General features: G+C 36.7%; 1 protein-coding gene and 1 long non-coding RNA gene across 9 annotated transcripts; one reads left to right on the top strand and one right to left on the bottom strand.

The window, feature by feature from the left end:
• Positions 1-31: 31 nt before the first annotated feature.
• Positions 32-5292, bottom strand: LOC136065007 (uncharacterized). Its single transcript, XR_010626651.1, has 3 exons — positions 5091-5292; positions 2309-4848; positions 32-2233 (listed from the first exon to the last, which is right to left on the bottom strand). It is a non-coding gene; the product is annotated as an uncharacterized LOC136065007 (long non-coding RNA).
• A 320-nt stretch (positions 5293-5612) lies between these two features.
• Positions 5613-24558, top strand: LOC111997163 (myosin-9). Of its 8 annotated transcripts, XM_065767597.1 has the most exons (21): positions 5617-7876; positions 7952-8131; positions 10884-11033; positions 11139-11275; positions 11363-11509; positions 11619-11720; positions 12041-12098; positions 12181-12282; positions 13539-13576; positions 13931-14057; positions 14148-14318; positions 14455-14586; positions 14664-14773; positions 14969-15032; positions 15308-15485; positions 16100-16305; positions 16389-16508; positions 17170-17271; positions 18785-18924; positions 23007-23251; positions 23845-24558. In XM_065767597.1, the coding sequence occupies exons 3-21, from the start codon at positions 11001-11003 to the stop codon at positions 23880-23882; spliced, it is 2250 nt and encodes a 749-aa protein (XP_065623669.1). In that variant the 5' UTR covers positions 5617-7876; positions 7952-8131; positions 10884-11000; the 3' UTR covers positions 23883-24558. The 8 variants fall into 8 exon arrangements, with proteins under 8 accessions (XP_065623673.1, XP_065623667.1, XP_065623672.1 ...); XM_065767595.1 differs by lacking the exon at positions 7952-8131 and having other exon boundaries at positions 5615-7876; XM_065767596.1 differs by lacking the exon at positions 7952-8131 and having other exon boundaries at positions 5618-7876; positions 14972-15032.

The following is a 24558-nucleotide window of genomic DNA, read 5'->3' as shown; positions in this document are numbered from 1 at the left end:
AATTTTTTTTTTAAGTAATAAGTTTATTGATATCAAAAAGGGGAACACCCTAGTATACAGGGAGTGTACAAGGGGTCAAACAATCAAGAACAAAAATTACAAGAATCTAAGAAATCAAGAAAAGATAAAAATGATTAGTTCCGCAAAGCAACCAACCAATCCATTAAAGTTCTAAAGAAAAATAGCTTCAAGTCTGATATAGATCTCTCCTTATCTTCAAAGCACCAATTATTTCTCTCCTTCCAAAGACACCACAATAAGCAATGAGGAACAATCAACCATATATACCTATTTCGATGATGAACAAATCTGCCTTGCCAACATGCTAGAAGCCCCACCACAGATTGCGGCATAACCCAACTCACTCCAAACAAACCGAACACCATAGCCCACAGATCTATTGCAACCGAACAATGAAGAAAACAATGACCAACCAATTCACCATCACACTTGCACATGTAGCACCAATCCAATATCCAAACCTTCATTTTTCGTAAATTGTCAATCGTTAAGCACTTCCCTAAAGCAATAGTCCAAATAAAGAAAGCTACTTGAGAAGGAATCTTCTGTTTTCAAATACTTTTCTAAAGAAAGCAATAGTCATTAGAGCCCACTAAGAGACCATGAAGCCCTTCTCTCTATCAAGTTTCTAGTACATCCTATCCTTACCAAACCCTTTCACCGAAGCACCATATATGGTATCCATGAAACCAGCCAATGCCTCTAATTCCCGAGCATGCACACCCCTAAAGAAACTTACATCCCAAAACAGGAATCTATTATCAAATTTCGTAAGCTCAGCCACACTAACCTCCTTGTCTCAGCAAAATCTAAACAATTTAAGACAGCTAACTGCAAGAGATGTCTCACCACACCAACGGTCTTGCCAAAATTTCACCCTAGACCCATACCCAATATCATATAGAATGTGGTGAGAAAAAGAAGGCCATCCCCGACTAATATTTTTCCACAAGCCAACACCATATAGATCATTAACAGGCCTAGTACACTAGCCACCCCATTCACAGCCATATTTCACCTTTATCACTTGCCTCCAAAGGGCAGCCCTCTCCATCCCAAATCTCCATAGCCACTTCCCAAGCAAACCTTCATTAAAAAGTGACTCTACCTCTCTTGGATAAGTACAAACGTTTCCATCTTGCTAATCTATGTTCTATTTTTTCCAGAATTGGATTCCATATTGTCTTATCCTTGAATATAGCTCCCAAAGGAAGACTCAAATATTTCATTGGAAGAGTACCTTGTTTACAGCCAAGGACATTCAACAATAAGTCAAAATTATGCACTATACCAACAAGAACCAGCTCTAACTTGCCCAAATTTATCTTTAGACCAAAGACTACCTTAAACCAAATGAGGATCAAACGGAGAAACAAAACCTGATCCAAATCAGCATCACAAAAAATTAAAGTGTAGTCCGCAAAGAGAAGATGAGACACCGCCAAAGATCTTCCCTCTAAATGACCCACACTAAAGCCTAACATGTGACCATCATGGACAGCTTTATCCAACATTCTCCCAAGGGCTTCCATAACCAAGATAAACAGCAAATGGGACAATGGGTCTCCTTGTCTCAACCCCTTGGAACTCTCAAAAAACTCACAAGGACAGTCATTTATTAGAATAGAGAAGCGAACTGCAGATATACAAAAGAAAATTCACCACCGCCCTTTAGCAAAGAACCCACCCTGTTCTAGTAACTACATAAGAAATTCCCAGTTTACATGATCAAAAGCCTTCTCAACATCTAATTTGCAAAGAAGCCCTAGCAAACTAGTTTTCAATCTACTATCAAGACATTCATTAGCAATAAGTGCAGGGTCAAAAATCTGCCTGTTCCTCACAAAAGCATTCTGTGAAGTTGAAATTATATCTTCCATGACCATGTGAAGTCTAGTGGCTAAGACCTTAGCAATGATTTTATAAAACCCCCCAACAAGACTAATGGGGCGAAAATCCTTGACTTCAATTGTTGCATTTTTTTTAGGGATGAGAGTGATGAATGTTGCATTCAAACTCTTCTCAAACTGACCTTTAGCAAAAAAATGATGAAATACAGCCATCAGATAAAGATTGAGAATTCCCTAGCAAGCTTGGAAGAAAGCCATTAGAAACTCATCTGGTCCAGGTGATTTATCACCATTAAAATTCAGTACGACCTCATCTAGCCAATCTACATTATCACCAGATATCCTTGGAAATACCAAGATTTCTGAAAATGGTCGATCAACTTGCTGCTCAGAGTATAAATTCATAAAGAACTAAGTAATACATTCAGCAATCATACCTTGATTGGAAGACAAGATTCCATCAACCATAAGGCTTTCAATACCGTTATTTCTTATATTCGAATTAGCCATTCCATGGAAAAATTATGGAAAATTTTGGTATTTGCATGCCCCTCCCTTAAGTGTAGCACCCTAGACTTTTGCCTCCAAATAATCTCTTCTAAAAGAGTGAGCTTTTCAATATCGGTACAGAGATTAACTTGTTCTAACTTTTCCTCAGCTGTTAAAGGACGAGTCTCCTCTCTAACATCCAAATCATTCAATTTGTTCTAGAGGTGTTGTTTCTTAAAAGTGATATCGCCAAACTCCACTTCATTCCACTTATTTTAGATCCAACTTCAAAGCTGCCAACTTCTTAGCTAGTATAAAACTAAGATTTCCTTGGAACAAATATGATGCCCACCAAGCCTTCACTTTATCAACAAAATTCTCCACCCTCAACCACATATTTTCAAAACGAAAAGGAGTTCTACCCTTTTGATGACTCCCCCCCTTCAACAGAATTGGAAAGTAGTTTGAAAGTACTCTAGATAGCCTTTTTTAGGAAAATAGAGTGAAGTGATCCGCCAAGAGTAGAGAGAAAAGAAACCGATCTATTCTAGAAGCGGAGGAAGTATTGGACCAAGTATAAAGCCCCTTTCCATAGGTATATCTATCAACCCATGGAGAGAGATAAAATCAGAAAATCCATACATAACCCAAGCACAACTTGCAGCCCCTAATCTTTCTGATGGGAAGGAAATTATATTGAAGTCACCTCCTAGACATCATAGCAAATCTCACCAACTAATCAACCCTGTCAGCTCCCCCCACATTTTCCTAAGCCTCTTGTTCAAACTTGGCCCATATACACCTATAAAAGCCCACTCAAATTGATCATCAACATTTTTAAATTTGCATGAAACAGAAAAATGCCCCACTGCTTCCTCCACTTTTTCCACCACCCTTCGATCCCACAACTGAACAATACCTCCAAAAGCACCTTCAGAACCCAAGTATAGCCAATCTAATTATGGACAACTCCATATACTTGGAACAATTCCTCTAGTAATCCATTCGAGTTTAGTCTCCTGCAAACATACAATATCGGTCCACAGCAAATTACGAATCTGAAGCCTCTTCTCAACCACATTCAATCCTCTGACATTCCAGGAAAGCATTTTCAGATTCATTTAGAAACAGAGAGTACCACTGCACCTAATTGAAGTAGAACCATAATTAATCAAACTGGATAGACCCTTCAACTCTGTTATACCTTTCACCCCTGAACTCTTCGAGACACGTGCTTTTTCTTTCAAAGCAGCCCTACAGTGTAATTCAGCCTTAACAACTAATAAAAAATTGGTCGCTTGATTTTCCAAACCTTTTAAGGACGTGCCCAGGAAGTTATCAAACCCATTGAATCTACTTTGGAACCACTCAGAGTAAGATTCTGTCCTCATTGGACTCTCCACACCCACAAATTCCTGTCCTTCCATGGCCAAGGGTAGAGAAAAGGCCAGTGGTTCCACAGCTAGAGGCGACAAACTCCCTTCGTTAGGTAGCTCAGCAGCCTCCGAATAGGTGTCCGAATCTCAATCCTCCACAAGTACTTCATCCCCATCAAACTTCCAAAGAGTTTGGAGATTTCAACAGAACCAAGGCCAACTGATTTTGCTCTTCCAAAACCTCTATGACTTCACCTGGTGGCAGAGAAATCTGAATCGAAACCGCCACTCCCCTTCCATCTCGCAATTCAAGCAACCACTGCTTTGAATTCCTCCATTTCTTGATAACATTGCTGGAATGCTCCTGAAGTATCAATCGGATGTCTCGCTACAAGTTATCTTCACCATCGGAGGTGGTTGCTGACTCATCGGCCTCATTGGAGCTGAGAGACTCAGTATCGCCCCGTCAAAGCCAAGAAACTCAATATCAGCATCGTTGGAGAGCTTCGTCGACTGGGCTAGCATCGAAGAGCTACAAAGATCAGCTTGAGGATTGCTTTGCAGCTTTTGCTTTAGTACCTTGCTCAGAACTCGCCGAGACTGGGTTTTGGGTCTCGCCAGTAGGAAAAGAAAAAGGGTGGATTTGTTTTGGTTTGGGCCGCCAGACTGATATGGGCTTGGGCATAGATGTGTTTGATATTTTCTAACAAGGCAGTCTTAGTGATTCAATTCAATGGGCACGTGTATTTTTCTTATATAACTAATTTTCGACAATCCTTTTAATCAAGTGTCCTCAATCATCTTGGTTAAGTATTAGAGCATTCTCATTAAGAATTGTAAAAATTTTAGCATTTAACACCCTCAAAAACTTACTTTATTAATTATACCACTCCATTTTAAGATTCATCAAACATCAAAGCTTCTATATTTTTTACAATTTCATTTAAATAATATAAACTATTTATTAAAATAATAATAAAACAACTACACAGATAACTGGAGCAACCACCTCCTCCACCGCCCCACTTGCTATCACCACCATTGTAGCAACCACAACCCACCATAGCCGCCACCACCACAAGCCACAGTACCACCATGGCAACCACAACCACCTGCAGGAAGAAAAGAAAAAGAAAAAACTTAAAGTATAACCACAACCATCCACCAAAATCACAACCAACCACCACAAAAACAACCAGCCACTGCAAAAACAAAATCTCAACCAAGCACTCACGGTGGTTGTTCTAACCCATTGCAAGAAGAAGAAAAAAAAATGCAAAACCACAACCATCTAGCAAAAATAACCAACCATCAAAACAAAATTGTAACCCAAAGATTCAACCCATACACTCACCGATCTCACCACCGTGCCTCCAAATCAAACCCACAAATCACCGCCACCGTGACCCACCATCGAAACCCACTGAAAAAAGTTGGAAGGGAAGTAGCTTCATTGGTTCTAATCCAAGTAGTGAGATAGCTTCAAGCGGGGAGCCACAGGGAGATTGATTTCAGAAAGCGAGAGAAGAAAGAAGAAGGAAAAAAAAAAAAAAAAAAAAAAGGAAGAGAGAATGGCAGGTCTGAACAGAGAAAAAATAAAAAAAAAATGGTTGCCATGGTGGTACTGTGGCTTGTGGTGGTGGCGGCTATGGTGGGTTGTGGTTGCTACAATGGTGGTGATAGCAAGTGGGGCGGTGGAGGAGGTGGTTGCTCCAGTTATCTGTGTAGTTGTTTTATTATTATTTTAATAAATAGTTTATATTATTTAAATGAAATTGTAAAAAATATAGAAGCTTTGATGTTTGATGAATCTTAAAATGGAGTGGTATAATTAATAAAGTAAGTTTTTGAGGGTGTTAAATGCTAAAATTTTTACAATTCTTAATGAGAATGCTCTAATACTTAACCAAGATGATTGAGGACACTTGATTAAAAGGATTGTCGAAAATTAGTTATATAAGAAAAATACACGTGCCCATTGAATTGAATCACTAAGACTGCCTTGTTAGAAAATATCAAACACATCTATGCCCAAGCCCATATCAGTCTGGCGGCCCAAACCAAAACAAATCCACCCTTTTTCTTTTCCTACTGGCGAGACCCAAAACCCAGTCTCGGCGAGTTCTGAGCAAGGTACTAAAGCAAAAGCTGCAAAGCAATCCTCAAGCTGATCTTTGTAGCTCTTCGATGCTAGCCCAGTCGACGAAGCTCTCCAACGATGCTGATATTGAGTTTCTTGGCTTTGACGGGGCGATACTGAGTCTCTCAGCTCCAATGAGGCCGATGAGTCAGCAACCACCTCCGATGGTGAAGATAACTTGTAGCGAGACATCCGATTGATACTTCAGGAGCATTCCAGCAATGTTATCAAGAAATGGAGGAATTCAAAGCAGTGGTTGCTTGAATTGCGAGATGGAAGGGGAGTGGCGGTTTCGATTCAAATTTCTCTGCCACCAGGTGAAGTCATAGAGGTTTTGGAAGAGCAAAATCAGTTGGCCTTGGTTCTGTTGAAATCTCCAAACTCTTTGGAAGTTTGATGGGGATGAAGTACTTGTGGAGGATTGAGATTCGGACACCTATTCGGAGGCTGCTGAGCTACCTAACGAAGGGAGTTTGTCGCCTCTAGCTGTGGAACCACTGGCCTTTTCTCTACCCTTGGCCATGGAAGGACAGGAATTTGTGGGTGTGGAGAGTCCAATGAGGACAGAATCTTACTCTGAGTGGTTCCAAAGTAGATTCAATGGGATTGATAACTTCCTGGGCACGTCCTTAAAAGGTTTGGAAAATCAAGCGACCAATTTTTTATTAGTTGTTAAGGCTGAATTACACTGTAGGGCTGCTTTGAAAGAAAAAGCACGTGTCTCGAAGAGTTCAGGGGTGAAAGGTATAACAGAGTTGAAGGGTCTATCCAGTTTGATTAATTATGGTTCTACTTCAATTAGGTGCAGTGGTACTCTCTGTTTCTAAATGAATCTGAAAATGCTTTCCTGGAATGTCAGAGGATTGAATGTGGTTGAGAAGAGGCTTCAGATTCGTAATTTGCTGTGGACCGATATTGTATGTTTGCAGGAGACTAAACTCGAATGGATTACTAGAGGAATTGTTCCAAGTATATGGAGTTGTCCATAATTAGATTGGCTATACTTGGGTTCTGAAGGTGCTTTTGGAGGTATTGTTCAGTTGTGGGATCGAAGGGTGGTGGAAAAAGTGGAGGAAGCAGTGGGGCATTTTTCTGTTTCATGCAAATTTAAAAATGTTGATGATCAATTTGAGTGGGCTTTTATAGGTGTATATGGGCCAAGTTTGAACAAGAGGCTTAGGAAAATGTGGGGGGAGCTGACAGGGTTGATTAGTTGGTGAGATTTGCTATGATGTCTAGGAGGTGACTTCAATATAATTTCCTTCCCATCAGAAAGATTAGGGGCTGCAAGTTGTGCTTGGGTTATGTATGGATTTTCTGATTTTATCTCTCTCCATGGGTTGATAGATATACCTATGGAAAGGGGCTTTATACTTGGTCCAATACTTCCTCCGCTTCTAGAATAGATCGGTTTCTTTTCTCTCTACTCTTGGCGGATCACTTCACTCTATTTTCCTAAAAAAGGCTATCTAGAGTACTTTCAAACTACTTTCCAATTCTGTTGAAGGGGGGGAGTCATCAAAAGGGTAGAACTCCTTTTCGTTTTGAAAATATGTGGTTGAGGGTGGAGAATTTTGTTGATAAAGTGAAGGCTTGGTGGGCATCATATTTGTTCCAAGGAAATCTTAGTTTTATACTAGCTAAGAAGTTGGCAGCTTTGAAGTTGGATCTAAAATAAGTGGAATGAAGTGGAGTTTGGCGATATCACTTTTAAGAAACAACACCTCTAGAACAAATTGAATGATTTGGATGTTAGAGAGGAGACTCGTCCTTTAACAGCTGAGGAAAAGTTAGAACAAGTTAATCTCTGTACCGATATTGAAAAGCTCACTCTTTTAGAAGAGATTATTTGGAGGCAAAAGTCTAGGGTGCTACACTTAAGGGAGGGGCATGCAAATACCAAAATTTTCCATAATTTTTCCATGGAATGGCTAATTCGAATATAAGAAATAACGGTATTGAAAGCCTTATGGTTGATGGAATCTTGTCTTCCAATCAAGGTATGATTGCTGAATGTATTACTTAGTTCTTTATGAATTTATACTCTGAGCAGCAAGTTGATCGACCATTTTCAGAAATCTTGGTATTTCCAAGGATATCTGGTGATAATGTAGATTGGCTAGATGAGGTCGTACTGAATTTTAATGGTGATAAATCACCTGGACCAGATGAGTTTCTAATGGCTTTCTTCCAAGCTTGCTAGGGAATTCTCAATCTTTATCTGATGGCTGTATTTCATCATTTTTTTGCTAAAGGTCAGTTTGAGAAGAGTTTGAATGCAACATTCATCATTCTCATCCCTAAAAAAAATGCAACAATTGAAGTCAAGGATTTTCGCCCCATTAGTCTTGTTGGGGGGTTTTATAAAATCATTGCTAAGGTCTTAGCCACTAGACTTCACATGGTCATGGAAGATATAATTTCAACTTCACAGAATGCTTTTGTGAGGAACAGGCAGATTTTTGACCCTGCACTTATTGCTAATGAATGTCTTGATAGTAGATTGAAAACTAGTTTGCTAGGGCTTCTTTGCAAATTAGATGTTGAGAAGGCTTTTGATCATGTAAACTGGGAATTTCTTATGTAGTTACTAGAACAGGGTGGGTTCTTTGCTAAAGGGCGGTGGTGAATTTTCTTTTGTATATCTGCAGTTCGCTTCTCTATTCTAATAAATGACTGTCCTTGTGAGTTTTTTGAGAGTTCCAAGGGGTTGAGACAAGGAGACCCATTGTCCCATTTGCTGTTTATCTTGGTTATGGAAGCCCTTGGGAGAATGTTGGATAAAGCTGTCCATGATGGTCACATGTTAGGCTTTAGTGTGGGTCATTTAGAGGGAAGATCTTTGGCGGTGTCTCATCTTCTCTTTGCGGACTACACTTTAATTTTTTGTGATGCTGATTTGGATCAGGTTTTGTTTCTCCGTTTGATCCTCATTTGGTTTAAGGTAGTCTTTGGTCTAAAGATAAATTTGGGCAAGTTAGAGCTGGTTCTTGTTGGTATAGTGCATAATTTTGACTTATTGTTGAATGTCCTTGGCTGTAAACAAGGTACTCTTCCAATGAAATATTTGAGTCTTCCTTTGGGAGCTATATTCAAGGATAAGACAATATGGAATCCAATTCTGGAAAAAATAGAACATAGATTAGCAAGATGGAAACGTTTGTACTTATCCAAGAGAGGTAGAGTCACTTTTTAATGAAGGTTTGCTTGGGAAGTGGCTATGGAGATTTGGGATGGAGAGGGCTGCCCTTTGGAGGCAAGTGATAAAGGTGAAATATGGCTGTGAATGGGGTGGCTAGTGTACTAGGCCTGTTAATGATCTATATGGTGTTGGCTTGTGGAAAAATATTAGTCGGGGATGGCCTTCTTTTTCTCACCACATTCTATATGATATTGGGTATGGGTCTAGGGTGAAATTTTGGCAAGACCGTTGGTGTGGTGAGACATCTCTTGCAGTTAGCTGTCTTAAATTGTTTAGATTTTGCTGAGACAAGGAGGTTAGTGTGGCTGAGCTTACGAAATTTGATAATAGATTCCTGTTTTGGGATGTAAGTTTCTTTAGGGGTGTGCATGCTCGGGAATTAGAGGCATTGGCTGGTTTCATGGATACCATATATGGTGCTTCGGTGAAAGGGTTTGGTAAGGATAGGATGTACTAGAAACTTGATAGAGAGAAGGGCTTCATGGTCTCTTAGTGGGCTCTAATGACTATTGCTTTCTTTAGAAAAGTATTTGAAAACAGAAGATTCCTTCTCAAGTAGCTTTCTTTATTTGGACTATTGCTTTAGGGAAGTGCTTAACGATTGACAATTTACGAAAAATGAAGGTTTGGATATTGGATTGGTGCTACATGTGCAAGTGTGATGGTGAATTGGTTGGTCATTGTTTTCTTCATTGTTCGGTTGCAATAGATCTGTGGGCTATGGTGTTCGGTTTGTTTGGAGTGAGTTGGGTTATGCCGCAATCTGTGGTGGGGCTTCTAGCATGTTGGCAAGGCAGATTTGTTCATCATCGAAATAGGTATATATGGTTGATTGTTCCTCATTGCTTATTGTGGTGTCTTTGGAAGGAGAGAAATAATTGGTGCTTTGAAGATAAGGAGAGATCTATATCAGACTTGAAGCTATTTTTCTTTAGAACTTTAATGGATTGGTTGGTTGCTTTGCGGAACTAATCATTTTTATCTTTTCTTGATTTCTTAGATTCTTGTAATTTTTGTTCTTGATTGTTTGACCCCTTGTACACTCCCTGTATACTAGGGTGTTCCCCTTTTTGATATCAATAAACTTATTACTTAAAAAAAAAATTTGTAGGGAGTAGATTGGGGTGACCTGTAGAGTGACTAACAGCAACAATGAGAGAAGGATATTGAATTTTGCTATTGGGGATATGGATTATTGAAGGTCACAAAAGTCTGGCTTTGATAATTAATGGAGATAGGGGTCTAGGTCTAATACCAGATTAGAAAAGATAAAATATATGTCTGAAGCCGAAAATAAAATAATGTAGAGAGAGAAAGCGGAAGCAAGATAAAGAAAGAGAACGCACTAAGTTAATCTGGTTTAGCTTGACTGCCTAGTATATAGCAGAAAGCCCTTGATGGCTACATCTTTACCATCAAGCTATTTGTATTACACTAAACCCATAGTAGGATATTTACAGTAGGCTAAATCCATTAAACCTAGGTTACAAAACTTGCACTCCAAGTAGAATTAGGATTTCTTTGCTTGCACTCCAAGTAAAGGCAACAAACTTGGTCCTTGACTTGGATTGGGCATATAATATTATAATTGACATCAAGGTTGATGGATGGAAAGACAACACTGCTACCTTTTAAAATATTTTGGGAATGAAATTGAAATTTTTAAATTTGAGGGATGAAAATTGAAGCTCGGCCTACTTTTAAGGACCAAAATTGTATTCAGCCTTTGTCATTTTCTCTGCTCCCCTGATTAAGATTTCATAAAAGTTAAATCATTTGAGTTAATAGATTCTAATTCTTACCAGGAGAAAGAGAGATACAAGTTGGGAAACCCTAAATCACTTCACTATCTTAATCAATCAAATTGCTATGAACTGGTTGGTGTAAGTGATGCTCATGATTATCTCACCACTAAGAGAGCCATGGATATTGTTGGAATAAGTCAAAAAGAGCAGGTAGTGCTTTTGCTGTGGATCTAATCAATTGTTATCTGCATATGTTAAACGTATAAATGCAGTAAAACCGGGAATAACATCTCTCTCTCTCTCTCTCTCTCTCAGGATGCAATTTTCAGAGTTGTGGCAGCAATTCTTCATCTTGGCAACATTGATTTTGCTAAGGGGGAAGAAAGTGATTCATCAATTTTAAAAGATGAAGAATCCAAATTCCGTCTTCAAATGACAGCAGATCTTCTCATGTGTGACTGAAGTTTTTCTATTATCATCGTACAATATTTCTTTCTCTTTTGCATGTGATTTATTTGTCGATCTTGTACTTTTCTTAGGTGTGATCCTCATGCATTGGAAGATACATTGTGTAAGCGTGTAATGATTACCCCAGAAGAAATTATAAAGAGAAGTCTTGATCCTCATGGTGCAGCAGTTAGTCGGGATGGTTTAGCAAAGACAATATATTCTCGCTTGTTTGATTGGTAAGATGCTGGCTTTGGATCATAGTTTTCAGGTTATGTAATACCTGGATACTCTCTTATTTCTGTGAAGAAGACTCATTTACAGGTGCATGAATTTTATTGCTTCCAGGTTGGTGGATAAAATCAATCTCTCAATTGGGCAAGATCCATCCTCAAAATGTCTGATCAGGATCCTTGACATTTATGGTTTTGAAAGCTTTAAAACTAATAGGTGATCATTGATTAACTAGTTACATTACTGCATATTTGTGTCTATGAGAGTACGTTTGCATAGAAGATCAGTTAATTCAATTGCTCCTGAGCTTACACTTCTCGCCTGCCAAAGGGTGGTTTGGATTACTGACTTCCTGAATTGACGTTGTTTGGAGTGCCCACTGAGGCCACTGGAATTGGTGATTGGTACATTGATTAATGAATTACAAATGAAAATCGGACATTTGAATGGCATAGATAAAATCACTTACAGATCTTGAGCTTGGAATCTAAAGAAAACATTATCCTGATTTAACTTTTTATATTCATTTTTGGCAGTTTTGAGCAGTTTTGCATTAATTTTACAAATGAAAAGCTGCAACAACATTCCAACCAGGTATGAGGTTAGTCATATTTGACAACTTTACAGTTCACTGATTTTCCTCAACATACAATCTAAATATGATGATGTCTTTCAGCATGTGTTCAAGATGGAGCAAGAGGAATACACAAAGGAGGAAATTGATTGGAGCTACATAGAATTTGTTGATAATCAAGACATCTTAGATCTTATCGAAAAGGTTTCCTTACCCTTTTTCTTGTAGTTTGATAGCTATCCACTCATTTAGGCAATTATCTAAAGTTATCTTAATTAATTGTATTGAACACCCCAAGACAAGGAAAATGCCTATGTGCATGAGCACGAATTCTATAGAGGGTATGACTGCCCAACTTAAAATTACTCAAGGGGAACTTGCTCTAATGTGGCATTCTGCCATGTAGGAGCGCAGTGCTAATACCACTTGGCTACCATGGAGACCAAAAATTTATTGTGTTCAAAATAAAAATTACAAATTTATACCTAAAATAGGTATTTTATAATCACACAATAATCTTGACTCACTTTTCCACTTCATCCACCTTTCTTTCATCCTATGATTATAGTTCTTTTCAATCTCTCCATTTTTATGAATTATTGATCCAAGATATCCAAATCTCACGTTCTTTGGTATCTCTTGACCATTAAGTCTTACAGGCCCATCATCTTTATTTCTACTTTTTCTAAACTTACATTTCATTTACTTTATTTTAGTCTGACTTAACTGAAAACCTTTAGATTCTAAAGCACTTGCCAAATTTTATAACTTGACATTAGTTCCGTGCCTAGTTTCATCCACTAAAACCACATCATCTGCAAAAAGTGTACACCAAGTGACTTCCTCTTGAATTTATTTAGTGAGCTCATCTATTACTTGTGCAAAGAGATATGGGCTTAATGTTGATTATTGATGCAAACCTATACTGATAGCAAACTCACTTTCAATGCCTCCATTTGCTTTCAGTCACACTAGTTCATGCATATCCTTAGAGTCCATTTGCATTAGCTTTTATAAAATGTGCATTTTGAAAAAAAAAAAAAAAANTTTTTTTTCTTTTTCTTTTTTACATTTTCATTTAAAATCTCTCTCTCTCTCTCTCTCTCTCTCTCTCTCTCTCTCTGTGTTTTTTCTTCATAAAAGTGCAAAATGGATCTTTAATTAATATATTTTAGAGGAACTTTTTTACTGTTTGTAATGAAGAAAACAAATGAAATCAGAGTCTGTTACTTGTAGTATAATATAATGGGGAATAGAGAGTCTCATCATGTCTTTCCAATGTCATATCCAACGGAAACATTGAGGCAACAATTAAATAAAAAACTTAACATAGATCCTATTTATCATCATATCTTATTATAGTTTATTTCCAGGTTGTTCATTTAGCTGTTCAGATATAAGTATTTGATTTTCTGAATTAGCTATCATTCACCTATCTTTAATGCATAGCCTTCTTGCAGAAACCAGGTGGCATCATTGCTTTGCTGGATGAAGCTTGGTATGTTAAACATTTTTTTTTTATTCTTGCTTTGCTATAGTACATTTGAATGTGTATATTAGGCCAATCAATGCCATTTGTTCAATATCACAATCAATCAGATGCTGTAGCTATCTGATCCATAAATTAACTTCTTTGTCTAGTCTTGAGCACCATATAAAGACAGTCTATAATTTGAAATTCAGCAAGCAAGGTAGGCATGAGGAGGACACAATAATCCAACATCAAGCTTGGTGGAAATGCATCCCACGAATTTGATAATATCAAGTTTTAAGGCAGTCTATGTGCTCTTTATTTGGGGGGCTTAATTTTATTTTTATAAACTTCTTATTTGTTTAACATTTCTGTTTACAGTATGTTTCCAAAATCAAATCATGAAACCTTTTCGCAAAAGCTTTACCAGACATTCAAAGATCATAGACGCTTCATCAAGCCAAAACTGACGCGCTCAGATTTTACCATTGTTCATTATGCCGGAGAGGTAAGTTTGATTATCTATTCTGCTGTTTTACTTAATTTTTTGTATGTGGGCTTCTGTTGAAGTATCTTCACTTTATGAACTTCTTTTCAGGTTCGGTATCAGTCGGATCAATTTTTAGACAAAAACAAAGACTATGTTGTTGCTGAACATCAAAATTTGTTGAGTTCTTCCAGTTGTTCGTTTGTAGCAGGCCTTTTCCCTTCTCTTTCTGATAAGGGAGCCAAATCATCCAAGTTCTCATCTATTGGTTCTCGTTTTAAGGTATCATCTTTTCTATCATCTTCTTTACAACTCTGGTGATTTTACCTCAAGTGAGTTACAGTAATTGGAAGGAAAACGACTTATCAAGTTCTGCAATATATTATCAACAACTCATGTTCTGATATAATTGGTGCAGCTACAGTTGCAACATTTGATGGATACACTAAGTTCCACAGAGCCCCACTACATTAGATGTGTGAAGCCAAATAATTTTTTAAAACCTGCAATATTTGAGAATATCAGTGTCTTGCAACAACTACGTTCGGGTGTAAGTAAAATCTGGAGTTGTGTTGCGCTATTATTTATTAATGTTTGTGCATGTTATACTCATTTTTATTTGTGTAGGGTGTTCTAGAAGCGGTCAGAATCAAATGCGCTGGATACCCTATTCACAGGACCTTTGATGATTTTCTAAATCGATTTCGCAGCCTTGCACCAGAGGTTTTTGAAGGGAAGTAAGTATCACCTTAGCTCTAAACTAAATAACAATTCTGTCATCATATTTTTTCTTTACTGGCCTATCTGCAAGTTCTTTCTTGTCTTTTTCTTCAACAAATAAAATTACTTATAAAAACAAAATTCAAGTTCTTTCTCATGTTTGCTGATCTTACATTGTAAAATTATCTTTTCTGAAACTATGCATTTGTTAGCAGCTATGAAGAAGAGGTAGCATGCAAAAAGATTCTGGAGAAGATGGGGCTTACAGATTATCAGGTAATACCAGAACCCTTTATGGGTTGAAGAAAGACTTGCTGTCTGGTAACCCTTAAAATTAAAATCATAATACTTTGAGTGCTCTGGATATACTTACGGCCAAGCTTGGTGGATACTTGCGGTTTTTTAATTTCAAGGGAACTTGAAATTTACTATCGATGTATTATTCAACTAGCTATAAATTGCACATAAGCATATTGACTGATATATTGGTTTACATCCTTCTTGTGCAAGATGTCATTGTATAGGCAATTGACCCATAAATGGTTTTCCAGATAGGTAAAACAAAGGTTTTCCTAAGAGCTGGTCAGATGGCCGAGTTAGATGCACGGAGAGCAAGCATACTTGGCATCTCAGCCAAGGTCATCCAAAAACATATTAGAACCCATATTACTCGTAAAATGTTTGTTAAAAAGTGGAAGGCTTCTATTCATATACAATCCTTTTGGAGAGGTAAGTCTATCAAATGCCCATTTCTTGGAAATTTACTTGTTAAATTAACAATTAATGATTGTCCTAAAAGCTTAAGTTATTGAGATATGGTAAATTTAATCATTTAACCATATATTTTTAACACTTCCCCTCACGTGTGGGCTCAAACTCCCTTTTAATAGGTGAGGCCCAACAGGTAGGATTTTAAATAGAAGATAGAGTGAAGGAGATAAAGATCGAACCCAGGACCTCCTGCTCTGATACTATGTTAAATTACCGATTGTCCCAAAAACTTAAACTATTAGGATATGGTAAATTTAATCATTTGACCTCATACCATCATGTTTAGAATGCATTATTTATAGGGTCATGTTAATAGGTGTCCTTAGAGTAATTGTTAATAAACCATTTTAGGAAAATTTTAATACTACTTTTATGGGAAATATAAAAAGCCATAAAAAGTTTCTAAAAATATATTCTAAATCAACGCCATAGGGCATCTGTTAACTTTTTCCTTGTTTATATACCTGGAACTTATTGGCTGATGCTTGTACCATATGACTATGGACCATCATTTTATGCAGTTTTTCTATTGGCTGCATATAGATTTTCTATCTTATTGTTATAATTTACAGGGGAACTGGCTCGCAAATTATATAAGCTCATGAAAAGAGAGATAGCTACTGTCATAATTCAGAGAGATTTGCGTAGACACCTGACTAGAAAAGCCTACATCAGAATTAAATTATCTACAGTGGTCTTGCAGACAGGTTTACGGTCAATGGTTGCTCGTATTGAATTTAGATACAGAGAGCGCACAAAGGCTGCAATTGTCATTCAGGTATTACATTGTTGTTTTGTAATGCATAGTATAAATAGTTTGTTGCTTTTCATGTTCTCAAGGAATGATAAAAACATTTGCAGGCCAATTGGCGCTGCCATAGAGCCTTCTCAGACTATAAGAAGCTTAAGAAAGCATCAATCATTTTGCAGTTCAGATGGAAAGTAAGAATTGCCAAGAGAGAACTTAGTAAACAAAAGATGGTAAATATCACCATTCTTCTATTGTTCTGTTGTTAAAATATTAAGTAATTTTTTTTCAAAGTTCAACATCCTTCTAAACTTTGAGTACACTGCAACTTTTGCATACCGTTTCATTGTGGCTAATGCCTTTTCTACCTTCTATACTGGTACCTAATCTTGTTACTAATACTGAGCTGTCTCCCTTTCCAGGATTATATGCATCAATTAACATTGTGAGGGCTATCTGTTTCTTCTCCCTGTAAACACATTATAATGAAAATAAACTATGATAATAGAACCCATTCAATAGTGTTCCATTTCAATGCATTCAAAATATCTTTATGAACCTTCCATCCTCTCTCTCTCTCCTTTTATGTGTGTGTCCAGATGTACATGTCTATTATTGGTACTTGAAAATGTTAATAGTTTAGAGAAATTCAAATATTTTCACCTCTAGCTTCTCACTTTTTAGTAATTATGATTTTTTTTAATTCTTTTATACATGTTTAACTTCTCTAAGAGAATTGTGTTAAGGACTAAGAACATGACATAATTGTGTTAGTATTGAAACTGAGTGGTGCAAATCCTGCTATTATATTTACTACAAAATCAGAAACATAATTCTAAGTCAATGAAAAAACTACATTGCTTGTCAATGAATGTAAATTATCATGTTGTCCAGGAAGCAATCAAAGCGGCTTCCCCAGTAATCAGAGAACCCTCACATTCTGACATAGATGCTGAAAAGATTGAGACTCTCACCATGGAAGTGGAAAATTTGAAGGTAATACTTATTAAGCCTATATTTCTTCAAATGTTTCAGGCTCCCAGAATTCTCCATTTTCCTTTTGTTTTCCCTCCATGACAAGAAAAGGTTACATCGATTTTTATATTTTGCATCTTTGGCATCTGACAATGTAAATGTTATGACCCAAAAGATGTTCACGCTGATATAATAAGTTTTTTTTTTTTTTTTTTTTTTTTTTTTTCGTTATGGAGAGTAAGGCCGGATCACCAATAGAGAATATAGTATACAAAAGATCATTTTAAAGTTATCAGCCAATATATCTAAAGGCTGTCCCATAATTTTACAAATGTTAATAGAATATGTAAATGGAGAAGCCAACCACTCTAGAGTTTTTCTCTCACAATCTTTTCACATTCTCTCCCTGGTCATCAACACAACATGGTTCAATCATTGTTTGTCTATGAGGTCCAAGGTTCAAGTCTTGGTGACTCCCATTTCCAGTAATTTCTTTATTTCTGCACGTGCAGTGTCTGCAATTGGGTATACGATATAAGAGGGGCCTACACATGAGGGGAAAGTTAATAGCAGTGTGTTTGTGAGGTTGATATACACTGTTATCCCAACGGTTTTAACTTTTAATTGAATCCCCTAACACCCTCAGCAATTGGATTTTCCCCCCACCTTAAATCTGTTGTTAGTTTTGCTTTAAGACAACTCGATTCACAAAACCATTTAGAGTATATCTCAGTTACGGCTTGCAGATTAGCAAATATTTCCAATCTGAGATCAAACTGGAGCTGAATGAATTTGTTCATGACTTGAGTTCAAGTGTTTTACATTTTGACATGGCCAAGCTTCAGCTATTAAATAGTTGGTTTGGCTCAGCTGAACTTGTTTGCACCTGAGTTAGAGGTTTGAGTATCTAGCTTTTCTTTTTTTCATGATCTAAGTTACTCCTATTTCAGTGTTGTCTGCATATTATTTTTAAAGTCACTGCAGGATTGATGGTTTCATGTGACATAGAAATACACAAGTAAAAAACTGCCCTTAGCCCCACCATATGATGTGGGTCATCAACTTGTGAACTTGTGTGCCTCTAGTTGGCTCATGTTTCCATAAAATATCCATCCTCTTCTTTTCTTCCTGATCATGCCATGTCACTTGGCCTCTCCTCATCTTACATACTATCTTCAAGTTATCAAGACTGGATTGATGTATGGTTTCTTTCTACATCAACTTGCTATGCATCCATTTTCGTGTTCTTAATAACATCGTTCTTCTCCACACTACATCAACAGTCAAGGTTTATTGATTTTATATCCACTACATTGATCATCTTCCAATTGGAAGCACATGTACAATGTACTTCATCCATGAAACATAACAAAGAACATTACTATTGATAGAAGAAGTTGGGGAAGAATGTGTCCTTGTTTAACTTGTTTTGTTTGTTGGCGCATCTTGTTGATACTAATGTTTCAGATTTTCTGGTCTAGGCATTCAGACTTCCTTTGTTAATAAAACTTTGATGTGGTTTTACATTACACAGGCCTTGCTGTGGGCAGAAAAACAAAGAGCTGATGAGTGTGAAAGGAAATATGCAGAAGCCCAGATAACAAATGAAGAAAGACGTAAAAAATTAGAAGAAACTGAAAGATTAGTTCATCAACTTCAGGACTCCTTCAACAGGTAGTATTAGTATGATGCTCCATAAGAAAGATATAATCTCACAGTTCTTGATTAGCAAATTGTTTTATGGAAAATGTTTGGTGTAGAATTTGAAATGGTGCTTCCTCAAGAGAATTAAATCAAATCTAGCAATAAGTTAGATCAACCATGCTTGCTTATGACCAAATTCATTGCTAAATTTTGTGGAAGCAATTCTTACTACATAACTGTGCTTCTAAAAAGATAGTTTGGCAGGTGCATATTTTCTCCTTTTTTTTTTTTCTTGGTGGGGAGGGGGTGGCTAGGGAGAAAGAGGCATTGGAGGCCAGTTGGGCCAACTGACTACGTAATGGGAGGTAGCTCTCTCTCCTTCCTTCAGTCCTCCCAGGGAAGATGAAATCCAATTAAAGCCTACTGGTTTTATGAGTGAATGTTATGTTAAAGAAACTGTCATAATGATGTGGTGAGAGCTGAAATATGGTGTAGAAAGAATGGTTTAGAAGAAATTTCCAGGAATAAAACAAGATTACTGCTAGTAGAAGAAAATAGGATTGAAATTAAAACACTAAAATATCGATCTCTAGGCTCAATGGACTCAAAGAGTCAAAACATATTTAAATCTGAAATTTTATAGATTATATAAAGAAAAGGCAGCTTACAATGACTCAAAAAGGGTATATTATAACCTTTAGCAACCCTTTTTTTTTGGTAGAACCTTTAGGAACCGTAGGATCCTATCCCTTCATCTTATACATAGAAATTAAATCCCTAACATCTAACTTCATTAAAAGTCACGTGCTAGTCACATGACCTCTTAAAATACTCAAGACATAATAATCAACTTAAACATTAGTAACATAGGCAAGAGCTTTGTGATTCAGTGACATTGCTTAGTTCTTCCCATGTGCAGAACCTAGATTCAAATGTCCTCTCCCCACTTCTAAGTCAAAAAAAATAAAATAATAATAATAGAGAAATAAAATGCAATGGACTAATGTCCCTTTTCATTTTGTCCTTTGGGCTTAAATTCTCCTACGTCACAAATTTAGGCTGTGTTTGGTTCCCGTAAAATATTTTTCAGAAAATAGCCTATTTTCTGGAAATGCTATTTTCGGAAAAGGAAAATATTTTCAAGCGTTTGGTTGCATTATAAAAATTGTTATAGATAATATTTTCATGTGTTTGGTTCTATTCTGAAAATGCTATTTTCCTACAATTTTTTCATATTTTCTTAGCTATTTTCTCAGCATTCAAACAAATTTTATTACAAAAAATTTCAAAATCACAGCTAATTCAACAACAAATTCCGGCAGCAAATTCCGGCAATCAAAAGTTACAACCACCAAAACATCACCACCACACCACCACAACAACAACAAAAATCAAACTTTAAAAAAACAAAACTGAGAGATCAAGGAAGAGAGAGCAAGGAAGAGAGAGTGACCAAGCGGCGAGATCGAGGAGGCGATCGACGAGATCGAGGTTCGTGGGTCTAGGTTGAAGGCAATGGGTCTAGGTCGACGACGAGATCGAGGTTCGTGGATCAGCGAGATCAAGGAGGCAATGGGTCTGGGTCTGGGTTTGGGTCGAAGGCGATGGGTCTAGGTCGAAGGTCAAAGGTTCTGGGTTAGTTGGTTCGTGGGTCGAAGGTCGCCGGTGGTTGCTCGTGCGGTTGCTCCGGGCTTGGAGCGGCGGTTCGAGCTCGCGGCTCGTGCTCTCTCTCTCTCTCTCTCTCTCTCTCTCTCTCTGTTTTCGGGAAAATGACATTTGAAGTGAAAATAAAAAGGGAAAAGAATTTCGCTCTTGACTCACGGTCAACTGAAAAGAATTTCCAGAAATGCTATTTTTCATGCGCAACCAAACACCCACATTTACAAAAAAGCATTTCCGGAAGTAGTTTTCACCCAAAACAAACGCAGCCTTATTGAAGATCTTGAAAATTTCAGTCCTTGGGAGATTAACAAGTGGGAAGTTAACCACTTGGAAGATCTTGAAAATTTCTTCTTGCTGTATCTGTTATTTTTTCAAGTATATATTGTTCATAATCGTGAACACAATGTACTTTTTATTCACTAAAACTTTTGTTACCTATTAAAAAAAAAAAAAAAAAGGTGTTCATGCAGAACAATGAATGCTCTGATAACCAAAGGGATGCCACCCTATTTTTCCAAAATGGATTTTGCTGGAAATGAAATAGGGAAAATAGAATAAAACTAGGAATAAGCTTCTAGTATTGCTTGGAATCAGCACCAAGTGAGGATAGAGAACTAATTAGCACCAAACCATTGGCATAATAGCAAAAAAGTTTTTATTCATCCATTGTCAACTTGTCTCTGTTCAAGTATATATTGCACTTATATAAACTATTATGATTAAACTCTAATCCTAATTGACTTGGACCAAAGACAAATTATTGTATCAGGAAAATAAACTGGACTAGAGGATATTAAATAAAATACTAATAACCTATTAGCATAGCTAATTAGACCTAAAATAAAATCCAATGGACAGAAAAAATATAATCAATATCTAAAATTATAAATTCAAATTAATCAAAATAAAATTGTTTACGTACTCCCCACATTGGCATAGTGCTTGACCTTGTGACAATCATTTTCCTCTTGTCTACTTTTTCTTTCCCTTTGATGCTGGTCTTCTGAGTGGCAAATGAATGAAGTAAATGATGGTACATTTTAGTTTGATGACAGGGAAACACATTATTTGTGTCTAGATCTAAGAGCTTGCTACCTACTTAAGTGTGAAATAGAAAGAAATTTTCCAAGAGATGAAAGAGGAATGCAAAAGATACTTGAAGCATTAAAAGAGATATTAAAGTGTTTTAAATTATTTAAGTCAAGATCTTAGGAATTTGAAATAGAAAGAAATTTAGGAGAGATTGATGAGGAATGCAATAGACCTTTGAAAAAAAAAAAAAGTTTACTTATAAAAAAAAACATTAACAAAAAGAAAGAATTTTAATTTTAATAATTTTAAAATTGTATTGAAGAAAAGAAGCTACCTTACGCATACAGGATGTATATGTAATACAACAAAAAGAATAGGAGTTACATTTAGAAAGAAAGAAAGTCAATGAAATCTAAAACGTTGTAAAAATAAAACACAAGGCCATTCAAACGTCCTAACAAGAGATTACTTAATTTGGACACCCAATACTTCTATGCCTACAAAAGTACAATGATTCCTCTCTCTCCACAATATCCAAATAAATTTCAAACAAATGTGGAGTGTTTACCAAACCAATTAACACTTAGCAAGTCAACAACACTCTTCGGAATCACCAAATGGACAACAAACATAGAGAGGACAAAAGGCCGTCGATAATGTGCATCATCACAATGCAACAAAAGGTCGCTCACAGTATCCCCACTTCTCCTACATATAAGGCACCAATTGACCATGTTATAGCCTCAGCTTCATAAGATTATCATTTGTATGATCTTTTCTAATGGTTCTGTCCATACAAATAATGCAATCCTTTTTGTTGCTTTAGCACACCGAAAGCTCTTTCAAGGGAAAAACACAACAGTTGAGACTTGCAAAACCTCATAGTATGGGTGAACATTAAATCTCCCATTGCCATTCAGACTCAACCTCAATCTTTTAGGGCCCACTCCACCTGGCATGTTGGAATACAAAAATGGATCCACTGACTTTAACTACCAATCATTGACATGTCTACTAAGTCTGATATTCCATATACGCATCCTCCTGTGACCCTCTAGGTTGGATCAACTGAAGCATCTTTGTCAGCTGGAGTTGCAAACAACTTTTGGTGTGCTATCTTTAAAGTTTGACTGCCACACCATTTGTCATGCCAAAATCTCATGTGGTTGCCATCTCCAACCTCAAATCTACATGGTCCGCAAATCTCTCCCAAATTTCCTAAAGAATTTAAATGCAATAATGAATTAAAACATTAAAGAGAGAGAGGGGGGCTGGGCAAATAAGGAAATAAGCATGTTCCTGATGCAAACCTCTCTTCTACATCATTTATGTATTTGCATTTTTTACAAGTTATGACGACTTTTGTAACCTTTCACAGGTCATTTGACTAATACTGAATCTAATTTAGTGTGTCTCAGGATGACAAATTCTATGTCAAATCAAGTCTCAGAGCTGAAAATGATATTGTCTACATCAAATTTGAGTTCAATTTCTGGAAACTTTACTGGAGAGGATCAGATTGAATTCATTTCAAGTGACTCAGATTCTTCATCATCTAGCTCTGATTTCACTTTTCCAGCTCCAACTTCACCAACCTTTCCTTCTGTCAAGCCAAGTCCATTCCAGCTGATAATTCAGGATATTTCAGCAGCAGAATTATCAGGTCAGTTCTAGTTTCTTAGTGCAATTTGATTTCCCCATTATACATATTAATCCAGCAAATACTTTTCATTATCTTAATTGTGCAGCAATTAAACTAAGTTATTGAAAGGAGTGAACCAAACACAAAGATTCTTGTGCATATATATTTTTGATAGGGTGATTTCTTAGCATAGAATAAATCTTCTTTATGACCTCGATTCATTGTCATATACTGTCACATTTAACAACAAAAATTCCTGTTTAATTTTAGAATTCTTAATTTATCCCTTGTTACTCCTGGAAGCAAAGTAATGGGGAGACCTGTATTTTCTGTACTGCAACCATACACATGATGGACCAGCTTGTTGACCACTGGGCTTATTGCAAATGAGAAAGTACTGACTTTGTCTGAAAGTTATCACTTATTGGAGCAAAATTCCCTTTGAAATACTTTCCCTCACATCCTCTCCTCTGATGCTACCCTCACATCTCAATTTCTCCTTGCTTCTTAAATGACATTATTATGTTCTCCATTTATTTGCTACTTTCGTGAAAATAGGATGTTCCCATGTAACCACATGACATTTCTTTCTCTTGGATTGTTGCACTGTGCAGGATTCGAAAGTGAGAGGGCATTTGATGATTTCTTCTGATGGAACTTCTTTCTAATCAATCTAGCTTAGGTATTAGTTCCATAGAATGTGGACCTTTTGGAATTCTAGAATAGGCATACAATTTAAAGAAGATCGTAGATGGACATAGAACTTTCTCTAGGATGCTTTAGAACCAATTAGTCAGGTAATCTTAACAAAATCATCTTTGTAATTGTAGATTAATAATGCTAGTACACTGGCATTCATTCTGATTTTACCTCACTCTAACAACAGTCCAAAAGTGCAACCAAAAAAAAATGTACATTAAACACTCAAAGCTATAGCATAGTTTATTCTTTGCTGTTTTTGTTTTTACTTTTTCTTGGTGATCAAATATGAAATTGTGAGGGGATCTGCATGGTGCTCTTCATCAACTCAATAGATCATTTATAGATGTAGAGGCCTCAAAATCAACTGTAGAGAAACAGCAGGAGAACTATCACCTTCTAATCTATGTACAGCAAAGCAACAAGGCTTCACAAGAGGACATCAGTCTTATTGCAATATGTGCTACATTGGAGACAAACTCAAATCAATTGAACCATCTTTTTCTATTGAATAATTCTAACCATACGCTATTCTTTTGAGGTTTAATCTGCCATGATAACAGATTATTGTACTACATCCTTTCTAACACTGCAGAGCTCCTTTAAACTTTGGAGCTACGTTCTCAACA

Source organism: Quercus suber, unplaced genomic scaffold, assembly GCF_002906115.3.
Source record: "Quercus suber isolate HL8 unplaced genomic scaffold, Cork oak 2.0 scaffold_827, whole genome shotgun sequence".
Lineage (NCBI taxonomy): Eukaryota > Viridiplantae > Streptophyta > Magnoliopsida > Fagales > Fagaceae > Quercus > Quercus suber.
This window is presented reverse-complemented; position numbering and strand designations above follow the sequence as displayed.

Coding starts and splice junctions, on each gene's coding strand:
- LOC111997163 (XM_065767595.1), top strand. CDS start 7,853: ATGGAATCTTGTCTTCCAATCAAG. Junction 11,721..12,040: donor GAAAGCTTTAAAACTAATAG/GTGATCATTGAT, acceptor CATTTTTGGCAG/TTTTGAGCAGTTTTGCATTA. Junction 15,486..16,099: donor TATACAATCCTTTTGGAGAG/GTAAGTCTATCA, acceptor TATAATTTACAG/GGGAACTGGCTCGCAAATTA.